The following is a 24,062-nucleotide window of genomic DNA, read 5'->3' as shown; positions in this document are numbered from 1 at the left end:
TACTGCCACCCATTGGACCGGAGTGAAACTGCAGCTCTTACTTGATTGACATTTTGCTTTTTTCTCCAAACCAGAAGTTCCTAAAAATGTTGCAAAAATTCTTGGGCTTGTAATCTCGCCATCCAATTTAGACTAATTTATAGCTCATTTATGGAGGACTGAGATAATAGTCTTCCACACACATACATGCACAGTGCTAATTAAGCGAGCAGCGCCGGCCGCGACTGTTATCCTCCTCCTTTCTTCGCACTTCAGAGGGAGAACCGGGTTGCTAATCGTGTTGAATGGATGTTGGAGGAGTGAAGATAAAGCTTAGCACACACACGCATGGGAACACACATATGCAAACTGATTTATTTTTTTTTCTCTTCTTGCCATTATAATGACTTTTGGCATAAATTACGTTGCCCCAAAGACCATTAAAAAGACACACACGGAAAACTTTGGAGCTCTGCTGTGAATTATAGCAAAATCAGTAAGACCTGGGAAGAAGAAAATTAGTTCAGGAACACTATAAAGACTACACATGGACTTTTCATGTAAATGATCTTTATTTTCATCACAGAACCAAATGAAAGATCCGGTAGGACAAATTCCCACCTGCTACGAATCAAAAATTCAAACAGGATGTGTGTGTGATTTGTTTTTTTTCTTTTATTTCAAGAAGAGAACCATTTTAATCATCTTGTCATTTTTTTGGCAGAACACAGTGGACAAGCTTATAAAGAAGACCAATCTGGCTCTGCTGGTGGGGACCAACAGCTGGAGGGACCAGTTCATCGAGGCCATCACGGTCAGCGCAGGTAAGTCTCGCTTACAATGCAACGGATATGAATTCATACATACCCTTTTTTCCCCCCCTCAATCTTTTTGAACAATACACCAATGATTGTCAAGTACATATGAACTAATTGTTGATTCATAGACTCTATTCACGGGGCTCCATTATGTTGAAAGGTCAGGCCATCTGTCTACTTTGAAAGGTGCTACTTCCTAAAGTGTGGTTAGGATGTTGTTGCTAGGCAACCAGTCGAGACTTCAAAGAAACATGGGCAAGAAATCATCTAATGTGCTGATTATTGAGCCCCGGGGGTGCTTGTGGCGCATTTAAATGTAATTGATGCGTTTATATTCGTGCATATGAAACCTTTAGAAGTGATTGGAGCTTCAACTGTTGCTTGTTCGCCTCATTTCGTTGTATTCACTAACATGCAATAAGCAACTTATTGAAATCTAAATAGATGTGCATCGTTTCATACACGTTTTACTCATTTGGAATAAGTTACGCAATGGTTTACTTTCACCCTTTACTTTTAAATACCACAGTACCAAAATATGGCAATTACCGCCACCGACAGGACTGGACCTGACACATGTTTCGGGTTGGTGGTCCTTAACTGAGGTTTCATCTCTTAAATCCACACAAAAGTGACACCTAATTGTTTCTTGGGGCCTATCAAACCGAAAGCCGATTGGTTTTAAAATTGTTGTTGAGGTTCTGTGAGGACCCCCCCCCCCCTCCTCCCTTGCTGTGGCTCCCACACCTCATTAGCTGCTTAAAGTGCAAGGTAAGAGGTTAATTACCTTTTCTGGACGGTTAAAGCGTGTCAAACCCAACCACGACATCACCGCCTGGCTGCGTCGGGGCGATTGTCTCCGAGGTTGCAACTTGTAATTGATGCAAGATGAAAGAGAAGAGAGGCGCTCCCCAGGGATGTGTTCTCGGACCTCTCATTTATACAGTGCTACTTTGAATGTCCGCATTCAATCCAAAACTACTTTTATCCATGTCCAGTAGAGCTTGATTATAAAGCTTTTGTGACTTGATGGTCTACCAATGATTTCAATAAGTATATGGTCACTCCAACATTATACTATTTGTTTATTTATGTATTTGTTTATTTATTATTTATTTATTGAGGTGCGAACATGACTGATGTAATTTTTTCTGACATTATTGATTGACTCACTGCTCTTAATGATGAAGAGCTGCCTTGCCTTGTTTACTAGAAACAATCAGTTTAATGGGCAGCTATCTATCTGGAGATTGTCTGTGTGTGTGTGTAGGGATTTAATGTGACAGGATATCTGGCAGGAGTGGCATCGCATGAATATAAACATGAGTATGTCAGCACAAGTCAAACACACGCGCGCTTGCACACGCACACACACATAGACGGCTGCTGTCATGCAGATGCGGCCGACGTTTGCGCTGTAAATCGGAGCTGCCAAGCCGTCATGCAAAACGATTAGAATTTCAGATTAGCAGATACTGAATCTCAGGGGATTATGCATTTGAGGGATTTATTTTTTATTTTTACAAAAACAGTCGAACTCGAGATGCAATTAAAAGTGGATTTGACAGACTATGACTCACTTATCAAATATAATCAACACATTAAAATATGGAAATAAATGTTTGAGATAAAGTGAACATTTATTTTGAAAAGTAAAAACTACTTTTAAAAGTGCAATAATTATAGACGTATTTATACAAAAACGATATTATAAGACAGTATTTATTTTTAAAAAATCCTAAGAAAATAAGTGTAAAATAAGAATACTATATATATATATATATATGTGTGTATATATGTATATATATATGTGTGTTGCATGTGTGTTGTATATATATATATATATATATATATATATATATATATATATATATATATATATATATATATATATATATATATATATATACGCTGTAATTAAATAATCACACCTTAAAGTCAACCTTTTCATTACGTAGCCAATCAAAGCATGTTGGCCTCTATTTTGGTGCTTCCCAGTGGACGGGTACACCCTTATAATTAACACAGAGGTACTTGGGGCGGGGGGTTGACCTTCTAGTCGCCGTTGCATTTATACTTAATGAGCAAATTAGCCGCTGTGTGCTGACCCCTTGGAAAAAGGAAACATTTATTTTCAACCACATTAAAGTCAACGATTTTACGGCCCAGCTAAAGGCCCAAGATTGCAACTAATTATTCTGATTAGGTTCTCATTTTGGTTCATTTAATTTATGTTGAGTATCATTAAGCACATATGTGTGTTTCGATTTTCTTTCTTGACTTTTTTTATATCAATAAATCCATCTTTTTTTCCCTGTCCATGCAGGTGAGGACGACGACGATGACGAGTGCGGCGAGGAAAAGCTGCCATCGTGCTTCGACTACGTCATGCACTTCCTCACCGTCTTCTGGAAAGTCCTGTTCGCCTTTGTGCCACCTACCGACTATTGGAACGGCTGGGCGTGCTTCGTCGTGTCCATCTGCATGATCGGGCTGCTCACCGCCTTCATCGGTACAACGCCGCAACACCGATATGTGTGTGTAAGCTTGTGTGTGTGTTCCCAATGTCACACTTCCGTACGAATGTGTGGTCCCAGGCGACCTGGCGTCTCACTTTGGCTGCACCGTGGGCCTGAAGGACTCGGTCACAGCGGTGGTGTTTGTCGCCTTGGGAACGTCGGTACCAGGTGAGCTACAGTGACCATTGGTGTCCATTAGCCTGTCTATGGCAATTCCCATGATGTGTTAGCATGAAGCTAGCAGACAAAGTTAGCTAGTTTTAAATCGACAACTTGTAATTCAAACTATGATTTACTGAAGCTTCTTTGTGATACCACAGTGAAGGCATGCAAGTCTAAATTCAGACTTGCCTGTATACAGTGGAAACCCTTAAAAAAAAAAAAAAGTCGATTAAAAATCTGCAATGAATGCCTACGGAGTGGGCGTTCACTCCTTTCCTGCAATTGGATATTCTTCCCATTCCGGCTTTCACGAGGCCTTTATGAGCACAACCCCCCCCCCCCCGGGTCTCTCATTTTAGAGATTTGTGTTGTATTGCAATTCAGTACGGGCATTTTGCACCAGGGATTTATTCCTCCCATTTCCTCTCTGCACATTTTCGACTGGGAAGCATCAGGGAAAAAAAAGCAGGGCTGTGCTGCCGCAGTAAATGATTTAGTACTAAAGCAGCCTCTTAGAAACAATCATTCAAAGGGGGAGGGCAAGATGAAGTACAGAAACTAGGGTCGAAGCCGTACAGTTAAATGACCATGAAAGGAACAAAAAGACACTAAATGCACTCTTAGTGATGGATAAATTCATTGAATCCGTATTTATCAATCAAGAACATTGTCGCGAGCGAGAGGAATGAAAACTACCACTGTATTTGTGAAATTTAAATATTTAAATATTAGATTATTTTCTGCATAAATGAGCTGCAATTATGAAGTAAAAATACCTACTGTAATTTTCGGAGTATAAGTCGCGTTTTTTTTCATAGTTTGGGTGGGGCGACTCATACTCAGGAGCGACTTATAGTCCGAAAATTACGGTATTTGAAATGTTCCTAATTCAAGGAAATAGTTTCATGTGCCTAAATGGACTGCAGTAGTACTCTAAAAAAAGAAATGTATTTTGTATTTATGAAGCCAAAAAGTTGTGAAAATGCTATCAGCTAACCTAACAAACTATTTCAAAATCAATCCCTCCAAAAATAACGAACTTTTCACGCAGCGTAGCGCCACTGTATCAAGCAATGAAAGGTCCTCCGTGCCATAATTTGTTTGACATCTTTTAAAACTGATACGATCTTATCATGCCTGTATTTTGCATCAGTGCACTTCAGGCAGCACAAACTAATATAGGCTCAAAAAATATCAGCTTCAATAGACAAACCCCCAAGCTATACAATGCTGGTTAATGTTTTAATACACACACACACACACCAATTGATTGTATATATAAGCTGTGTTTACATCGCACCGCCACCACTGTGTGCTATTAGCATGCGGCTATTTGTCATGTCAGGATCAGGCAGTCTTAAAAAGCATTAACATAATGCACAACGCACACATACAGATAGATATACAGCGTGGTGCACAAAATGGAGCCCTTCTCCCCATTTAGTCTTATTAGCACACACACACACAGTTGCCACAAAAGCGTAACCTGCAGTTATTTGGCTTTGGCAGTTCATAAATCCGCCGTGATTTCCGTGACGATTAACCTCGTTTATCACAGCTATCTCGACCCACACGCACGCTCGCGCAGAGAAAGCAAACAAGTAAAGAATGGTGGTTGTAAACACCTAAGCTGCATGAATTCACAAGTTGAATTCGCTGCCGAGTAAAAGTCCTTGAAAGAGTAGGAAGCGTTGACAAAGTGTACAAAAGGCTTGCTTCATGCTACGCTTAGCAACATAGCCAATCATTTCTCGCCAGCGCGACGATGATTGAAAGTGAAGCGTGGATGGCGGAGTCCATTACGTTTATTCACATTGACCTTTACAAGTGAGAAGAAAAATAGCGCTTTGGGCCACTCAAGGAATTCATAAACAGTTTTTAGTTTTGACACTTTTAGATCGCGAGAAGAAGCGAAATGGAGCTTCTGAGACCTCTAGCGAAGCGAATAAAACATTTATGGGATTGGACAAAAGAAAAAATCTCGCCATTTATTCGACATGTTGGCGGGGTGGCGGTTGATTGTGCCCTAGTGGGAAGAAACTGAGTGAAGAGACTTTCCTCCATGGTCCCCCTGAGGCCACGGCAGGAGGCGAGAGGTATATGAAGGTAATTTAGCAGCTTGCCTTTAGCGGCATCTTCTGCTCGGGAGGGCGGAGTTTTGATTGACAGCTAGTCGTTGGGAAACGGGGCAGTGAGCTCTCTGCGGAGAATGACGCTCGTTGATGAACATTGAAATGGCGTGGGGTGCACGTGCAGGATTTGAAAAGAAGCGGCGTCTCAAAATGGAGGCAGGTGGTAAGCGAGAGAGCAGAAGGTCCTTGAAGCTTTACGGCGAGTTAGATTTATCTTCACCGTCCTTTTTTTTCTTCGGCCCATTGCCTCGCACCCTTCTGCACCTCCGCTCCTTTGGGTGCTCCCTTCATGCCTTTTTCTTTCTTCCCACCATCATCCGTTTTGGCTGACGTTTCAAGGGAAAGCATCACTCGATCGCCCTCGTTTGCACGCTTGTGAAAGAGTCCGTAATGAAGAGGAGCTGCTGACCTGTGACTTCCTCCTCGCTCTTTAGATGTTTTAGGAGCACAACTTTCTCTTAGGGAAAAGTTTCGAGACAGTTTGCTGAGTCATTGGGAAGTTACGAGAAGAATTTGTTGGACAAATTGAACACTTTGTGAATCAATGAAGTGTGATTAACTAGCCCCAAAAAAAAAGTACCGTAATTTTTGGACTATAAGTCGCGGTTTTTTTTCATAGTTTGGGTGGGGGGGGCGACTTATACTCAGGAGCGACTTATATACATATATATGTTTTTTTTCTCTTTTTTGGGCATTTTATGGCCAGTGCGACTTATACTCCGGTGCGACTTATAGTCCGAAAATTACGGTACCGCTAATCATCTCATGGGATCAGCATTAAATTTATGGAGCTAATGCCTTGTGTGTGTGTTTCCTTCTCAGACACTTTTGCCAGCAAGGTGGCAGCCATCCAGGATCAGTACGCCGACGCCTCCATTGGCAACGTGACAGGCTCCAATGCTGTCAATGTTTTCCTAGGCATTGGGGTGAGTCTTTTGATTTGGTGACCAGAAGGAAAGATGACTGGATTCTAAAAGTTGGTGTTTATGTGACAGGTGGCGTGGTCCATCGCCGCAATCTACCACCAGAGCAACGGCAACATTTTCCGGGTGGACCCGGGCAAGCTGGCCTTTTCCGTCACGCTCTTCACCATCTTTGCCTTCATCTGCGTCGCCATACTGATGTACCGGCGGCGGCCCGAAATTGGCGGCGAGCTGGGCGGGCCGCGGACTGCCAAGGCCCTGACCACCATGATGTTTGTCAGCCTTTGGCTCCTCTACATCCTCTTCTCCTCACTGGAGGCCTACTGCCACATCCAGGGCTTCTAAGATGGTGAAATACGATCCAGAAGGGGGAGGGGGGATTTCAGGGGGCGGAGTCAAGGTGGCCTACTCGGTCTATCGTTCCCTCTCTTTTTGCGGATCGACTGGCGGCTGAATGGATGAAGGAGCGAAGGATGCACCGGTGCATCTGAAAACACAAGCGAAGGAAAACGTGGACGCGGAATCACACCGGAACTATTCGAATGCATTTCTTCATTTAAAACAAAAGCCACTAAGAAAAAATGGTCTTAAATTTGCCGTCCGTAGAGTTCGCGCACCAGGTAGAATTTTCCAGACTGATTTGTTGCGTTTGTGACTCCGTGCATGAGTGGACGATACTGACAATATGACCACATGAGAGCCAGTGTGTGTGTGAGGGTGTGTGTGGGACATCACTGCTGCTTAGGGACTCAAGTACTGAGTAGTCAAGTACTGTGAAAACAAACAACAAGATAAACTCGCCTCTTTGGTTTTTGCGCCGCGAGACTGAAAATGCTTTTAAGTATTCAACGCGTTGGTTTTTTTCCATTGGCCTGTAGAAACGCCGAGTCGTCGTCGTCCGTGAGATATGTAAATAAAGCCCAGCTTACTCACGAGTTGCGTTCGCAGTTCGAAGCGAATGTTTTTCCCCGGTCGCGCTGGACCCCTTTTCTCTTGCTTTATACTGTAGAATGCGGTTCTGACAAGACAACAAGAGCTTATATACCTTTAATCAGGCCTCGTCTGATCGGACAAAATGGCCACTATACCGTTTAAAACTGTTAAGAGTATTACAAGTGCATATATATATATATATATGTATATATATATATATACTTTATATATTATATAATATATATATATATATATATATATATATATATATATATATATATATATAAATAAATAAATTATGTTTGTTCTCACCTAGTGTAGATGTAAAAATACAAATAACATTAAGGTACCACCCTTTGTCTCTTGTTTTCCACGTGTTCTTAAACCAAAACCCTACTACACTCCTCCACACAATCGATGGACCATTCCAAATCCTTAAGGGCTGACCTACATTTATTACCACCTTACCCTTAACCCGAACTTGTTCCCTTGCTTGTAGTTTTGTCTACGGGGTACAAACCTGATAACAATGGCTAAAGCTGAGGTTGCGTAAGACGGGACAGCCCCCCTCAAAAAAGATTCCAGCTGTTGAGAGTAAAGGTTTTCTGTCATTCTTAAGCCCAAAAGTATTTTGACCAAATGTATTCAGAGACCTGGGAACTTTTTAAAATGGTGAAAAAATCTGGAGTCCACACCCCCGATCATCTACCACAGCTCGTCCTGGAAAAATGGATGCTTACGTTAGCTCATGTCGTTCTTATTTACAAATGATCTTAAATCCTACTGGTGGCTGAAATATATCTCAGAAAGTTGCCGCGGGGCTTTTCCACACAGCAACAACGAGGCGCTCTATAACAGCCAAGTGTGTCTAGGTACTGTTTTAGCCATGCCCCAAAAAATCTGAAAACTGAATTGTTAATTGTTGTCTTTGCACGTGTTCAGCACTTAAACATAATTAGAAACAAATCTCTAAAATCTCATTTCAGGGTTTTTCAAGTCTTTCTTATCAATTTTGTGACGGAAACTGATGACGGGTAAATTGTTCCAACTTTTGTTTCAATTTGTTGAAATTGTTTCTAATTTAATGATGACCGATGTCATTGGGCAGAATTTTCCCGATGATATGTTCTTTTACTTGATATCTTATTTTAAAGATAGAATTTGCAATTAGAAGTGTCAATCAATTTTCAACACAGCTCTATGTAAAACTGGAGGTGAGTTTGGCTTAAATATCTTAAAAATACAACTCTGGAACGACTTTCCTCCTCTTTAACGACTGAATTCACTCATGGTCATAACAACGATAATAATAATATACGTCCAACTCTTGCATGATGCACGACTTTTTCCCCCGTTTGGAATTCTCCTTGAAGGCCTTCGAGTGGCAGTTTACCCCTGTTTTTGTCAAAGGGAAATATTTCTATGCGAATATTGACTGTACAAGGCTTTTCTAGCCGAGGGGTTGTTTTCGTACAAAAACCACACACAGACAAAATCGATTCACCTTCTTAAGAGCTTGTGAGAACCTTAACCACGTTGAAAATTTCAATATGTATTTGTCTCTTCACTGGCATGGAGCTGAAGGTTTATACACTGTAAAAAGTTGTGCTTATTTGTGGAGGCTGTCACTTTTTGAGTAACTTCAACTGTTAGCTTTGGTGGTAGCTTCATGTGGTTGGACTTACTGAAAATGTGCACGCTTGCCATATTTGTTGGAGCGCAGGAATGAAAAGCTTGTAGTCACGTGTTCATAGTTGTTTGCATCAAATTAGCTAGTTAGCCTTTGTCTTGTAATGGGGAATGAAATGATTTTGCTATTGTTCCATGACGATTCTTTGAGTCCAAACACTCTCTGCTGGAGATGATGCTGTATTTGAGACCGCTGGGAATTTGAAGTTAGAATGGTCACGCACCCGAAAATAAACACACGCACTTAACCGGACCAAATATGGCAAATTAATCATCAATTGGGATACAGCACTTAACGATGGACATTAACAATAGATTTGTGCTTTTTCTCAAAACTGTAACTCAAAAAACACATTCATTTGGTTTTATCTTTGAATGTCTTTAATGATGGCAAAGAAAAACATTTATGACCATAATGGGAGCCAATAATAACTCATCTGTGTGTTGTCCATTTCCCAAGAGTTCTTAAATGCAGCATTAGCCCAAGCTAGCAGTGATGCTAACAGAGCAGAAGTGGACCGTTTATTTTATCAATGAAGGAAAAAGATTTGCACTGACTCTGTGGCTTTTGTGAAATGGCTACTGCTCTAATGTTAGTTTTCCTTTCTAATGTCAAAGTTGCTTACAATGTAAACAACCACCTTGTACTTAATGTAAAGAGAAAAAAAAAATACGGAGAAAACTACAAAACGACGCAATTGACCTCCTGGTGAACTTCCTGACTGATTTGAGATATGGATGAATGAACGGACAGGAACGGGAACCGGGACGACGGCGTGAAACGATACCAAACAGGAAGCGGAGGTGGGGGGGAAATGAAGTTACAGCCATATTTCGTTGATTTGTGGGTCAGCGAGCATATGTGTGTATCGTCCTGGTGTCTTATCTGTCCTCCATTGCTTTTGTCTTCACTACCGGAAAACTGAAAATAAGGCAGCGACCAGTTTGTCTATCTACATCTATCTCCATGTTTTTTGGGAATGTCGACGTGATACTTGTGGACACAGTGCATGAATGCTAACGTGTGTGTACATAGTAGAGTTATAGAGAATCGTATCTCATTATTCCAATTAAAAACAAACAAACAAAAAAAATAGGTCTGAATGCTGTACAGATTCAGGATTTCTCTTCACTTTCTTGATCTAAATTGTTTTGGGAGGAAATTGCACATTGCAGCAAAGGCGTATTAAGGCCACACAGCAAAGAAATAAAAAATGCACATGAGAACAAAGTTGAATGTTTTCAGGATTTAAGTCACATGTTCTTGAGGGGGATTTTTTTTTTTTTAGTATTGTTTATTGATATCAAGTTTAATAACCAAAAGTTGTTTTTAGCTTGCCATCACAGTATCAATGAAATAATAGTTTTTGTAAGAAATTGTGGCATTTTTGTGTTTTTTTTTTCAAAATGTGACTTAAGCAACGATGCTCTTAGACTGACAATATATGACTTCATCCTTGTACAGCTAATACTATCAGCTTCAAAATAAAATTTCTCAAAAATAAACATTAATATCGATAAATTATGACTTATCTATTTTTTTAGATAAATGCTTCTCATCTGGAAAATATATTTTCTTTACCACGTAAATTGATGTGTATGACTTTACTCTCGGAAAATGTAAATTTTGTTCAAATTTCAGAACATTATACTTTACATTTTATATATTAGTCATAATTTTACATTTCTTTATTGATAAAAAGTTGTATACATGACAATACTGAAGTTATTTTTTTTCCTCGAAATAATATTTGACTAATAATTGACTTTGTATCGCAAAAATTTACAACTTTTAATCATCGAATATATGACTTCATTCTCATTAAATTAAAAAGTTTCAAAATTGAGCAACTTTATTCTCGTACAATTACGACTTTAATCTTGAAAATATACAAATCTTTATTCTCACAATGTATTTTTTCCTCATTTCAATGTGGTCCTAATTCTCCTTCATACATTTCAGTTTTTGGTCCTTCAAAAAAAAAAAAGAGGGAGGGGCAATATCTGCTGTTGTTGAATGATAAAGATGGCTGGGACTTCACGTAAAAGTTTATTTTGACACAAAAGAAATTTTATTGTGTATATACTGTACAGTGTTATTAAAAAAATAAGCGCAGGTGGCTGTCAACGCCAGCCCTTAAGCGAAATATTTATTAGGGGGGGGGAAGAAAGTCGGTGCAGTCATCAATGACGTTTATTGCTTTGTGGGACGTTGCTTTGTTTTTTCACCTTTTTTGGAATTTCCAACGGGCCTTTTTCCTCCATTATTTGTGTTGGTCTGTCTTCACGACTCACTCCAACAACTTGCTGTCGTTCCTATCATGCTTTGCGTCATCCACTTTTCTCTCACAGTTTGCCACTTTTAAATCATCTTTGGTCAAATAGGGACTTTGTTCTTTTGCCTCTGTCCTCTTTGTATGTAATCGTGTTTTTGGTTTTTGTTGATTGATTCTTAATATTATTTGTCAGAGACCAACGGGAAAGTTCTTTGTGCGTTTGTTTGTAAGCGCGTGTGCGCATGCGTGCGTTTGTGCGCGTGTGCGTGTTGCCACTAACTGTGACTGCTCTCCATGGTACTGATTAAAAATCCAATCAAATAAAGTTTGAGATACCCTGTTTCAGAGACACCGCGAATTCAGTGTTTTACTCTTGAGTGTGTGTGTTGTGACTTTCAGCTAGAAATTGCTCGCAAGCTAGCAATTTATTCTTTAGATTCTAAAGGATGCAAAAGTATGTTTTTAATTTACGAGTGCAGTCCTGGAAAAAATAATTTAAAAAATAATTGAAAGATATAATTTTCCAAAATAAAAACAAATGACATTTTTTCCAATGTTTTATCGATTTAATTTTTGAAAATGGGACATTTTCTCTCTATAAATGATTTTTATTCTTCTCGAATATATCCTAGTACAACTTAATTTTCATGACGTGAAGATAAAAATGCTCCTTTCATTTCGACGACGCGACGCAGCCAAGCACGGTCATGTTCATCCTTTATACTGTGCGGGCGTAATCTTTCTTTCTTTTGTGTTTAGCAACCATCGACCACAATGCTAATTAACTGTCTCGTCTTTTTGAGTCACAGGCAGCGGCTGATTAATTCTGTTTACGTAGACTTGTAATAAAGGAGCATTGTCTCCACTTGCTTTGCGGTGCTCGGCAGTAATGATTATATTAATAATAATAATAATAATGGTAGTGGAGGCCTTCTTCTGTTGTATTTGCATTCATGATGTCCTTTGGGTAGAAAAAGACGCTAGCACAAACCACTTTTTTATTCATTCAATCGTGATAATGTCATTTGTCATTCATTGTGCCGTGCATCCTCAAGGAGTGACTGTGTTTCACTAACTTGCCCTAAAATAGATGCTTTTATAAAGGTTTAGAAAATGAATTCATAAGACAAACTAATGAGAAGCTTGCAAACAAACTGCCTGCTTGATCCATCAACTTCTTCTGCAATCTACTGTAGATTCGGTCATTTCCAACACATAAAAAGATATTCTTCCTTGGGCTCCACATTTAAAGTCATAAAACAAGCCATTACAGATATATCAGTGGGTGGCTCGCCAGATGCTTGAACCTCACTTGCCTCTTTGGTCTTTGCGCATCGTGTGTCACTATCTAATTCTGCTTCCTTGGGTGAGAGCAGCTGCCTGGCTTCTGCTGGCTGGTATGCTGATGCCACTTGAAAGGAGCAACAGAAAATGACTTTTCCTCTTCGGGGGGGCTCGTAGCAGCTGGTGAGGTTGCACGTTGTGAAAGTTGAAAAGTGCATCTGCTCTCCGAAGCATTATTAATATGAAACACACCCATATACATATATATGAATGTTTTTTCCTCTCTGTATTCTGCAGAAGGTTGCTGACACTTCAATACCTTGGTGATGCCTGCTCGATGTGGAGGTAAGAAGAAGATAAAATCAGCCTATGTGTCACTCGACTGTCTAGACGTGAATCTGGCTTCCATCCCATATCCTCGTTGACTGAATCTTTATTCTGCCTTCAGAACGTGGCTGGAATCACAATGTGTGCTCTACCTGTGTGAAGTAATAGAAGCACCACCATTGCTGGTCTACAGGGAGATGCTCCACATGTCCATTTGATGTGGATTTCCGACAGGTACAAAGCCTCTAAAGCTCTCTGCTGATTTAGAGAACAGGGTGTAACATATAGAGCATTACAATAGTGTCTAAAGATTTAGGCAAGACATTCTGGAATCGCACAAATAGCAATTTAATTTGGGGTGTGCCACAGGGCTTTGTTCTTAGCCCTGTATCTTTGTTATTTAAGAACATGAGTTCATTTAAAGACTGTGTCACTCATTGTAGTTTATCAAGTTGATTTCTTTCAATCAGGAGAGGTGGTCTTGAGATTTGGAGGGCTTCGACCTAGATCATGTGCTTGGCAAAACCCAGGTATGGACATCCAATCATCCGGTTACTATTTAAGTCCGTCAACCACAGTGTTTGCCGTTGCAAATATTTACATCTAAAGACCAAGTCTTGGTGCTCCCCAGTCTTCATTTATGTCATTAACCAAAATGAACCAAAAACGTGAAGCTCGGTCAGAAGGACCAACATGTGTTTGCGCCCATGTGGGTCCATGTACAAGCAACACACACACACGCAGATTAGACCCAAATGTCAGGCAAATACCAAAGCCTGAACTCTGCTCGGCATCCAGCGTGTGTGTTGATGACATTTTAAGCATTTTAGATGTGATGAACACAAGTAGTAGTGAGGTGAAGACGAAAGGAGAATTTAATCTTTCACCGTTTGAACTCGTTGGTAAAGGGGGAACAATGAGCGTTTGACAAATGGTGCGTTCACTCTGATTGATTGTCTCTTTAGAGCCTGTTCCAAGTGACTGAAAGTTAATTCCGCTCAAATGAAATGAGTTCAGCCAGCAGGCTTCTAAATCAATTCAGACCTTATGCTCCACTGACACTTTATTATTATTATATTAGATGATTATTTATTTATTATTATATACTATTTTATGAGAGTCATGGTGGAAATTAAGAATATTTTTTTGTTTATCATTATTACTGTACTACCCATAATAAATAATAATAAATCACTTGTGCCCGATCTTTATCATTTTGTCACACTAACCAAAGTAAATGATGTGGCCCCAACCCAAATACATTAATATAGACCAAATTGCTTATTGTTAAAAGAAAACCATTTAATGAAGTTTTTTTTCCCTCCAGTGTATGGTATGCTTTTATTGCCAGTCCACAATATTAGGGACCCCAAAAAGAACGATTCAATCACAACCAACAAACTCTTCTCCATTCATGTACTTTGTTCGAAGCAGTTCTAGATAAAAAAAAAAAAATTCTCACTTCCCGCCAGTATGTAGCACAAGTACCACTTCAATCCTTTCACCATTCTGCTCCATCCTATTTATCATCTTGCCTTCATCACCTATCCTTTCCATCCATTTCCCTCTCTGTCTCTTTCCTGCATGACCAACTTTGTTCTCTGCTGAGAGGGCCCGTGGGCGGTAGTGCAAACCCTTGTGGAGTTAGAGCGGCGCTTTTTCCCCGTTGCCGCAGCGACGCGCCCGCAACAACAACCACCTGAGAAGAAAAGAAATAGCCAGCTATCCATCTCTGTTGAACTGTGTGAAAGTCAACTATCCGCCAGCCTGTGTGGAAAAGAGCAAGACGAGAGTAATAACAGCAATCGGGCGCCGTTCGGCGAGGAGTAATCGGAGCGGAAGCCGCGCTTGCGTGTTTTAAACCGACACGTAACTTGTGACTGTGAATGTCACTCGGTGTGTCACGTTGCCTTCACTTGGATAGAGTAAAGGTCAGGAGGAAAAAAATGTGCTGTAAAGTTAAAGGCGTTAGTTCTGTTGGTGTTATTGTTTTACATGGCTTTCCACAATACTCAACTTCAACTTTTTATCGCTCCTTTGCTCATTTTTTTCTGTTCTGTCCTGTGTTTCCAGCGTGTGTCCTTCACATTGTCCTTGGTCTTTGGCTCTCCTGATCAGACAACCCGGCGGCGGTCCGAATCTCAGTGCTTTCAGCTTGTCGCTGGCCTTGGTGAAGTAGTTCTTTAGCTCCTCCACGGGACCCTCTCCAGAGAAGAGCCGGTCCACGTACGCCTGGGCGTACTGATGTGAAGTGATCAGGTCGGGGTCGAGCGAGGATGACGAAGCTGTAACATGGAGGTTAAGTGCTGTGAAAGAAAAATGGAAGTCATGTTCATGCTAATGCAAAGAAAGTTTTTGGAACCAGAATATAAAGTGGATTTTTTTTTTTTTTTTACTACCAGGTATTGCACTAGTCACTTGTGATTGATTGTAGTAGGTAATAAATAATAATGATTATAAGTATTATTATTACTATTATTATTATATTTTGAGTGGTTCTGACCAACAAACATTACCTATCTCTGCCTCCAGGGCGGCGAGAGTGACACTGACGCTCTTTCCCGTTTCCCTGTCGGTGAGCGTCAGCCCCGTCATGGATCCTTCATCGTGCAATTCGCACGACAACGCAGACATGACTCCTCGACATTTCACCACACACACCGTATTGATCTTATAACACCTATAAAAGACACAGGAGAATATGACTGTCTTGTGATTCCCAATTTGTACTCCAACAAGATGCCATGTTGTTACATATTGATAATTCAGTCATTCTTTTGCGTTCCACTAGAGGGAGCCCCTGTTTCTATGGAAAGCTGCTTCGTTTATTGTGTGTGAATTGGCTTTTGGTTTCACCTGTAAGCGGGTAGGATCTGGGCCAGGTCTTCCTTGTATTGGTCCAGCACAGCTCTTGCTGACAGGGGCTCCCCCAGCCCCTCCAGAACAGCCAGGTGAATCAACATTTGGGTATGGAACGCTGCTCCGCTAGCCCAGAACCTCAAAGACCTGGAGATCCAAAGTGTCAGTCCAACATGGTGGCAAGGATCTCAATAGAAATACCGTACATAATTGTGTTTCTTTTTACTTATTCATTTAATAATTGACAGCTTGGCTAACTTTAGCCCACGTTAGACGATGGTTAGCATGTTGGGAATTAGCTGCCATTCCGCTAATGAAGAGTTGAATACGTGTTATTTAAGCATAGCGTGTGATGCCATGATCATTTTTTTCACAGCAACTCACTGTGAGTCGCAATCTCCGCCCACCAGGGAGATTTTCAGCTGGGTCAGCGAGAAGCTGAGCTGGGCCTCCATTCTCAGAGAGTCCTGCACGAGTCGGGATTTATCAGCCAAGTTGATCCTGCAGCGTTTCAAGTACTCCTCCATAACTTCCTGAAGCTCTCGCACTCTCTGCTGGAGATCATGTTTTATTTGACTTCCATCCAAAGAGTCTCATGGTCATATATATTACAACAAGCGATGGGAACCTGGGATGAAGATGAACCAGTCGCCTTCTTTTTCAGCCCGGATGAGGACATGACAAGCAGGTCCATTACCATACTGACAGCCAGTCCCAGCAGCCCGGCCAGACGGGGCTCGTCCGAGAATGATGAGAGTCGTCCAATCAGATCCTTCAGGTAGGCGGGTACCTTGTTGCCAATTTCACCCTGCAGCTGGAATTAGGCAAAAATGTTAACAGTATGATTAATTGACAACAAAAAGAAGATGGTCACATGTGCACAGTGAGCTGCAATGTTATAGAAAGAGGATAAAGAATATATGCCCGTGAATAATATTGATATATATATATTCTCTCTATAAGTGTTGCTGCACTATTTGTGTTCACGTATCCAATTATGACTTTTATGGAAAATCAGACAAGTAATGACTTGTATTTTGAAAAAAGAGTAAGTTGCGTCACTTGTCTGTCAAGGTAAGAAAATAGCGGACGTTTTCAACGAGTGCAATAAAGCACGATTACTGTACATCGAAAACAAAAGTGCAACGATGTCACGACATTGTTTCAAAGCACTTACAAAGTCACTGCCCGCAGAATGACAGGGCAATATTGACATACTGTGACATAACTTGGCAATAACCTGTAGCATTTGCGCCTGGAAGCAGACTCCTGGGTCTTCATTGTGATTGGCCAACAGCAGGGGGTTCACTACTCTGAGATGACGCACAGCTCCACCCTCCAGCATGGTCCGGTACAGAAGGTTACCAATGGCATGTTTCACCGCAGAGATCTCCTCTTCTGATGACAGCAGCTGGCCCATGTTGTTGTCTGGAACGGCTAAGATGCTAAGCTAACACAGAGAAGACTGCAGCATCACTGTCACGTTTGAAGTTTTGTGTGTGGCCTCTTCATAGCTTCCAGTCCCACTTCCTTTTCCTGCTGCAGGAAAGTTTCTCCAAGAGTAGACTGCAGTAGAATTTAGCTGAGCTGTAAATAAAGACCTCCCCCTAGCCACGGGGAGCAGGACTTGTCATCGTGGGCCCTTTAAAGCCTCTGACCCACCAAAGGCCCGCTGACCTCATTTACCTCCAAAGACTAGCACATTTTTACAAGTGCTATCTTGAAGTGGATGCAAATGAAACTAATCCTCTTCGTGCTAAAGGGGTAGAAGGAGCCAGCGGCGCCGTGGGATTGGAAGTAATAGCTACAAACTGACAAATAGGCCAAGGGCTTTTATTGAGCTAAATGGAACAGAGAGAGACCTTGATGGTGGTGGTGGTTTTTTTTCTTTTCTCGACATAAAATATGGGACAAGAGGGTGTGGAAATTTAGATGGCGTCGGAAATGTTCTTTGTTATCTGGGACAAGGGCTTGATAGAGTGATATCCTTTTTGTCTGCAACTCAAGTTACTGCATGTCCAATTTTTAGCGAATTTCCACTTATCAAAGGACAAAATGTCTTTTGAGAGCAATGTGCTATTATTTTTCTCAGTATTGCGACCCAAAAATTTCAGATTTTCTGCTAAGAGACTTCTTCAAATCACTTATTATGCAAATAATTACAATTCCCATCACCAAATAATACACCTGACACTAGCCAACAGGTATAAATGATTTTTTTTTTGTGCAAAAGCATGTTTCCAATCCTTTTCCCTTCTCATCTGCACACTTTTCGAACAATGCTCCTCCCTCATTCACATGACGTATTGTTTTTGTTTTTGTGTACTGGTGCTGACTCATTGCTGACACACTTTACACTCCTCTAGGAGTAATGAATATTTCAATGTGCTTATGTCGCACACATACGCACACACACACTCATTCATATACTGAGACTCCACTCTCCTCTGTTGTAAAGGTCTCTTTTACATTAGACTTTGAAGATGAGAGAGCACGTTGCAAGGAAGCGAATAAAAAGAGCACAAGGAAGAAAAAGAAAAGTAAGGTAGAGATAAGATGATACAGCAAAGGGAAAATGATTAAGTGCAGGCCAGACGCATTAATCCCAATTCTTACTTAAGAGGTGAGCCACGTCGGAACATTTGGGGAAAGATTAAGGCAGAAAAATAAAAGTTTTAGCCTCTAAATGACCTCTTGATACGTACATGGTCTAGAGGTGCCTTGATATACTACAAAACAAAAAAGTTTTTTTTCAAGAAACTAACAGTAGTTCTAACAATTTCATTTTTTAATTGGAAGATCAAAAAATTGTTTTTAGCTTGATGCTAACAAACAATGCAAAACACCATAGAGAGGCTAACGAATGCCATCGGCTTCATTGCGTTCTAACCTTTAAGTAACTGATATTTGAACACATTAGGTGGAGCATTACATGTAAACAAATATTGTAACAATACTCACAAGCATACTGTATATTTTATATCGTTAAGAAAAAAATGACAAATACCTTTGTGAAACTGTTCTTTGTGTTATACTTCCTGAGAAATACAAATAACAAGAGGATTCATTTCATCAGGTAATTCGAAATCCTGGTTCAACTTTTAGTTGTAACGTCCATATCGCAGGAAAAATAGAACAATTTTCCTTTGTGAACTCAAGCAATTTGACGAATGAAATAGCACTCGCATTCATCTCGGGAAATTATGCAAACTTGGCAGGTTGCATTATAATTTTGCTGCCTTTCAGAGTCCCATTAAAAGCCTTAAAACTTGTCATGTGCGCCTGTGAGATGGATGGTGATTATAATGACCCGGAAAGCCGCTACGCATGTACATTTAAAGCAAGACGAATAGCTTTCTTACTGCCCACGCAACAGCTTTCACCGGGCTGTGATATGCGACGTGGCCGTGCAGAACGCCAATATCAATTCTGCTTTTCTACTGCTGCCATTTGGCGTCATTAGCCCTGCTGCTGATAAGTGGACACACAAAATGGATGCTGTGTCACACGCCTGCCACTGGCTGATGTATTGATTCATGCTAAACTGGTTTCATCCACGCTGGGGTGAAAATAAAATAATGTATGGATTAAAAGTGCATGATTAGGTAACGGAATCGTGTAAAAATCCAATTGGCAAATTCCCGAGTAAATGTGATTTTCTCACAACCGGTGTCAGGTGATGATTGATTTACAAAACTTTCAAACTCTCGAAATATTGATCGCATCTTTTTTTCATGACAAAAAAAGGATGACAAAAAAATCCATGATTTAATGAGACAACCAGAACAGTAAAAACTTTTTCTTCTAAACTCTGGCCCAAATGCTCGTATTGATTTTTTCAGGGTTTAATAAAGCTGTGTATGATTTTGTTCTGCGCCACGTCGATACATTTCATTACGCCAAACAAGCGTCCAATCTGAACTTGTGACCTAGCAATTTGCCTGCATTGCTTCTGGGTGTGGTAAATAATTATGTAATATCCATTTTCTGTATTTCTATGGACAATTTTGAGTCTACATTAAAACTTCTGGAGCCTTATACTCAGATCCGCATAACTGTGAGTCAAACATGTTAACATCTCCGTCAACCTTATAACATAATAAAATCTAAAATGGGTACAAGCAGGCCGATCTGACCTTCCGTTTAGATCCCTTGACATTTTTAACTTGTCCCCTGGGTCACTTTGGTCCCGAAGCGTGGCCTAAAGGGGAAATGCCATTTAAAAAGGCCACGGTTCATGAGTGTGTCTGTCAGTGCATCAGTCGCTCTAAGTTAAGTCACTACACTAAAATGACTCTAAATTAGGTTGAGGCTTGTGTGCGTCTGTGGATTTGCTCACACTCTATTAACCCAATAATAAATTCATTTATGTCTGAATAAAACTTACTATTATTTAGATTTTTCTAAAAAAAAAAAAAAAATGCATTGCATTGTCACGTCAAACAAGAAAGTGAGAACGTGTGGTGCTTTTTGATAACATTAAAAAAAAATACAGTACTCCATTTAAAGAAGTCATTTACATATGTCAAACATTGTACACAAAAGCGGGAAGAAATTCAATAAAATGATATAAAGTGTGCATGGAACACATTAAACTTGAAAATTAATGTGCCACTGTATTGATAAAGTCCCTTTAAATTCAACCTAGAAGTGGGGAAAGGGTTTTTTCGTCTTGCAATTGGCAATATATTACTGCATTCACAAAGTTGAGCAAAGGTAATAATAGAAATAAAATTTACAAAAAGAAAATCACATTTTCATCAACATTTGTACTTGCTCATTATAGTGGAATACTGTTGCAAATTCAACTTGTTTTCCAAAGGAGACCCCTGCTGGAGCAGCAAATTAAATGCAGCTTGATGACGTATTTCCGCTTCCGACATAAACAAGTCAGCAAACATGGCGGTTCATCTTGGCAGAATATGAGCTTTTGCCCCCCTTTTATCCTCAGATGAAACTTTACAGTGAACGTAATGGTCAATATAGGCAACGAAGCGAGTCAAATTCGCTACTTCTGCACAGCCGGTTACGGGATGGAACAATTTGTAATCGATGAGGTGACGAAGAAGCTGGCAGCTCACGACGTGAGTGGAGACAGTCAAGAAATGGGGATCAAAACTTTGGGTTCAGGCTCTGTAAAAAAAGAATATTTGCCACTTTCATTCTGCAAATTGGAAATTAAATATATAATAAATGAATAAGTGTTTCTTACTTAACTGCTTCATCACTATTATCTATTGTTTTACAGATTGAGCGGTTGCAAGGTAAAGTGCTATTCAGCTCCTCCGCCCACATCAGTTTAGTGAAGGAGCTTAAGTCTGCGGAAAGACTCTTCTTGTTGATGAAACGAGACTCGCCTCTCAAGCTGTCCGCCCACGCCAACCCAGGTAGCCAGCACGCATTTAAAAAAAAAACAAGATAATGAATGTTGAATCGTTTTGTATGTTCACAGCCAGAGTTGCGTCTGTGCTGAAGTCTACGCTGATTGGTGACCTGCAAAGTTGGACCAGTGCTGAAGTGACATGGAGGCGCCTGCAGGGGGTAGTAGGAGACAAGAAGAAGGAGGAGAGCAAGTGTGAGGAGCAGAGGAAAGTGGAAGAGGAGAACGTTTGTGGGGAAGACAATGAGGGCGACATCCCAATCATGAAGAAAAGGAGAATGATGGACTGTGAAGATGAGTACGTCTATACGGGAGATGGTAATTATGCTGAATTATACGTTAACTCTCCTGTTGTGTTTGTTTCTTGGGGTACTGTACAAAAAGTTCAGCCATGAAACTGTCATATTAAGGATTTGAAGTACAGGCAACTTTAGAGTCTGATGTTTGTGTTATTTTACTCAGACCAGGATAAAACAAGACCACAGGCTAACCGGCATTGTTCTGGCCCACTTTCCTTTCGGATCAGCTGCAAGTGTTCTGGGTCTGTGTCCCGCCACCTCAGTGTTCAGGTACGGTCATTTTGGAATGGTCCCGTCAGAGAGCCCCAGAACCAAATCCTATTGAGAATGTTAACCATTCAAATGTTAAACAATTCTTACGTGTGTGTGTCTCCAGGTGAAAATGTAAAAACTGGAACGTATTTATAAAAATCTTAATTTTGCTTGATATCTCCCATTTCTTTATATCCAAAGGAAGTGAGTAAAGTGTTGGGAACCAGTCTGAGTGGACAGTTGGGCTGGAAGGTTGATTTGAGGAACCCCCAGATTGAGGTAGACAAAAATGTATTTTAATTTTCGTTATTCCAGTCGTGTTCTGTCGTTGTGCAGGGTGTTTAGAGCTGCCTATTCTTGACTCGTAGATTACCGTGTACTTAAGGGATGACCATTGTCTGCTCGGGATACCGCTCACCAGGTTGGCACTCGCTCAACTGACCCCAAAAGGAAACATTGAATGCATTGTTTTGATTTGGTGGCGTTTGTTTATTTCCCCTCAGGTTACCTCTTGCTAATCGGCGCTACATCAAAACGACAGGACTGAGATCCACAGTTGCCTGGGCGATGGGCGAACTGGCTCAAATTCAGGTTCTTTTAAAGCCGTGCATTGTGTTTTGATTTTCCTTTTCCACAAATACATCTTATTTACCACGGGAATGACGATTTGATTCACAGTCAGGTTCCCTTGTTCTCGATCCGATGTGCGGCGTAGGAACCATCTTAATAGAGGCAGCACAGGAACACAAGGTCACTTTATTAGCGCGTAAGATGATCAGCGCAGTTGTAATGTGAAGGCGATAATTATATCATGTCCATGTTTTCTGTCTGAATTGGATTTTCAGCTCGCTTGTTTCCTGGGTTTGGACATTGATGACAGACAGCTGCACAAGGCCAGTGAGAATGTGGCGTTTGCGGAGCTGCGAGACAGAATGCACTTCTTGAAAGCTTCATCTACTCGTGAGGAATCCGGTCCAAAATGATAAGAGAATGTGGTTCTCTTAAGAATTCTCAAGAAGTGTCCTCTGGCAGATATGCCTCTACCGAACGCGAGCGTGGACACGGTGGTGTGCGACCTGCCGTTCGGCAAGAAGTTTGGCACCAAAACCGACATGGCCGCCAGTCTGCCGCTCATCCTCGCCGAGATGGAGAGGTCCGTTGAACTGGCCGTAATGGTAAGAAAAAGTAGAAGGTAACAATCCTGTGCTTGCAGAGTCCTCCGTGTTGGCGGAAGCTTGGTTCTCCTCCTGAGTCCTCAGCTCTCATGTCTCCTGAAAAAACTCCTCACGCCGCCGCAAACGGGCACACAAGAAGCCGCAAATCAGGAAGGAGTCCAGGATGTCACTTCAACGCCTACCCAGGGAAAAGAGCCTTCAATTGGGCTAATGACCGAGTCATGCCTGCCTCTCTCCTCTCTGAAGCACCAGACCTCTCTGAGACTCAGCTTAGGTACCATAGATGGACTTCTACATAAATATATAAAAACACACGCTTAATTGATTCAGGTTGGACATTTTTTAATTGAATATTTTTAATGGGAATTGCAAACCTGGATGGTGTTCTTATACAAGTACAGTGTAAATGCTAAAAGTAACCACAGCAATTTAATTCAGGGATCACTTCACTTTTGTTGCGCTGCAGCGCTCACACACTGACCCCCATTAGCTGAATCACAATGCTGCCATCTGCTAGCGTTTAGCCCCGCTTAGCCTAGTTGAACTGTGAAGGGGCCAGACACGACCACACTTTGGACTTACTTACTTACAGGCTTCCATTCACTTCTCCTTAAGCCAGTCGCTTGATGCCAGCACACCAACAATGGAATACGCAGCATCTTGGATTAATGCCTATTATCCATCCATTCATATACACAACAGATTAATCAGTCCAACATGACTGAAAAAAGTTTTTGTATATCCTTTCAAGAATGTATGGATTTTAATCGGTCTCTAAAATGCACTAAGTAGCCTCCTTGGAATGTTAAAATAAAAACGAATATGCCGCTTTTATTTTCTTTGAATTCTTCATCTGCTCTGTTTGTAAATGTTTTTAGGTGTTGCGTTTTTTGTTGTTTGAAGCACTTTGCGTTGCTTTGAGTATGGAATGTACTATACAAATAAATTGATAGTGCCGAAACACCAATCGCATTCAACTTAAAAGTTAAATACAACAAAACTTTTCTTTGTGATTCGCTTGCATACCACCAGAGGGCGCCACTTAAGGCAGGTAA

General features: G+C 40.8%; 3 protein-coding genes and 2 long non-coding RNA genes across 13 annotated transcripts in view; 3 read left to right on the top strand and 2 right to left on the bottom strand.

Annotated features, from left to right (window-relative positions):
* Nucleotides 1–11,782, top strand: part of slc8a1b (solute carrier family 8 member 1b) — an 82,863-nt gene extending 71,081 nt beyond the window's left edge. For all 6 annotated transcript variants that reach the window (XM_061285065.1, XM_061285064.1, XM_061285063.1 and 3 more), the window contains 5 exons: nucleotides 704–803; nucleotides 3,124–3,309; nucleotides 3,395–3,484; nucleotides 6,433–6,536; nucleotides 6,606–11,782. In XM_061285065.1, the coding sequence (XP_061141049.1) occupies nucleotides 704–803; nucleotides 3,124–3,309; nucleotides 3,395–3,484; nucleotides 6,433–6,536; nucleotides 6,606–6,878 (753 nt within the window). In that variant the 3' untranslated portion in view covers nucleotides 6,879–11,782. The remainder of the gene's footprint in view (nucleotides 1–703; nucleotides 804–3,123; nucleotides 3,310–3,394; nucleotides 3,485–6,432; nucleotides 6,537–6,605) is intronic.
* Nucleotides 11,783–12,534: 752 nt separating this feature from the next.
* On the top strand, nucleotides 12,535–18,203 carry LOC133158576 (uncharacterized). Its single transcript, XR_009715239.1, has 8 exons — nucleotides 12,535–13,060; nucleotides 13,164–13,276; nucleotides 13,513–13,572; nucleotides 15,116–15,479; nucleotides 15,575–15,993; nucleotides 16,278–16,416; nucleotides 16,566–16,679; nucleotides 17,167–18,203. It is a non-coding gene; the product is annotated as an uncharacterized LOC133158576 (long non-coding RNA).
* Nucleotides 14,324–17,321, bottom strand: LOC133158574 (uncharacterized). Of its 4 annotated transcripts, none has more exons than XM_061285849.1 (7): nucleotides 17,142–17,321; nucleotides 16,530–16,715; nucleotides 16,286–16,455; nucleotides 15,899–16,048; nucleotides 15,559–15,722; nucleotides 15,060–15,348; nucleotides 14,324–14,741 (listed from the first exon to the last, which is right to left on the bottom strand). In XM_061285849.1, the coding sequence occupies exons 1-7, from the start codon at nucleotides 17,319–17,321 to the stop codon at nucleotides 14,687–14,689; spliced, it is 1,194 nt and encodes a 397-aa protein (XP_061141833.1). In that variant the 3' UTR covers nucleotides 14,324–14,686. The 4 variants fall into 4 exon arrangements, with proteins under 4 accessions (XP_061141833.1, XP_061141836.1, XP_061141834.1 ...); XM_061285852.1 differs by having other exon boundaries at nucleotides 15,060–15,327; XM_061285850.1 differs by having other exon boundaries at nucleotides 16,286–16,452.
* A 2,556-nt stretch (nucleotides 18,204–20,759) lies between the features above and the next one.
* Nucleotides 20,760–23,841, top strand: thumpd2 (THUMP domain containing 2). The gene is made up of 11 exons (XM_061284604.1): nucleotides 20,760–20,985; nucleotides 21,150–21,288; nucleotides 21,354–21,599; nucleotides 21,744–21,850; nucleotides 22,034–22,111; nucleotides 22,201–22,253; nucleotides 22,336–22,423; nucleotides 22,511–22,582; nucleotides 22,678–22,792; nucleotides 22,865–22,985; nucleotides 23,046–23,841. The coding sequence occupies exons 1-11, from the start codon at nucleotides 20,875–20,877 to the stop codon at nucleotides 23,326–23,328; spliced, it is 1,413 nt and encodes a 470-aa protein (XP_061140588.1). The 5' UTR covers nucleotides 20,760–20,874; the 3' UTR covers nucleotides 23,329–23,841.
* On the bottom strand, nucleotides 20,841–21,254 carry LOC133157929 (uncharacterized). The gene is made up of 2 exons (XR_009715103.1): nucleotides 21,114–21,254; nucleotides 20,841–21,034 (listed from the first exon to the last, which is right to left on the bottom strand). It is a non-coding gene; the product is annotated as an uncharacterized LOC133157929 (long non-coding RNA).
* Nucleotides 23,842–24,062: the final 221 nt, after the last annotated feature.

This window comes from Syngnathus typhle, linkage group LG8, assembly GCF_033458585.1.
Source record: "Syngnathus typhle isolate RoL2023-S1 ecotype Sweden linkage group LG8, RoL_Styp_1.0, whole genome shotgun sequence".
Taxonomy (NCBI): domain Eukaryota; kingdom Metazoa; phylum Chordata; class Actinopteri; order Syngnathiformes; family Syngnathidae; genus Syngnathus; species Syngnathus typhle.
The sequence above is the reverse complement of the archived record's forward strand: the minus strand, read 5'-3'. Positions and strand labels throughout refer to the sequence as shown.

Excerpts from the sequence above, each read along its gene's own strand:
- LOC133158574 (XM_061285849.1), bottom strand. The coding sequence starts at position 17,321 with ATGGGCCAGCTGCTGTCATCAGAAGAGGAGATCTCTGCGGTGAAACAT. Across the intron at positions 16,716-17,141 it reads TCCAGGCGCAAATGCTACAG|CTGCAGGGTGAAATTGGCAA; the intron begins GTTATTGCCAAG and ends GCCTAATTCCAG. Across the intron at positions 16,456-16,529 it reads CTGGTTCATCTTCATCCCAG|CAGAGAGTGCGAGAGCTTCA; the intron begins GTTCCCATCGCT and ends CATGATCTCCAG.
- thumpd2 (XM_061284604.1), top strand. The coding sequence starts at position 20,875 with ATGGTCAATATAGGCAACGAAGCGAGTCAAATTCGCTACTTCTGCACA. Across the intron at positions 21,600-21,743 it reads GTACGTCTATACGGGAGATG|ACCAGGATAAAACAAGACCA; the intron begins GTAATTATGCTG and ends TATTTTACTCAG. Across the intron at positions 22,986-23,045 it reads ATCCTCGCCGAGATGGAGAG|AGTCCTCCGTGTTGGCGGAA; the intron begins GTCCGTTGAACT and ends CTGTGCTTGCAG.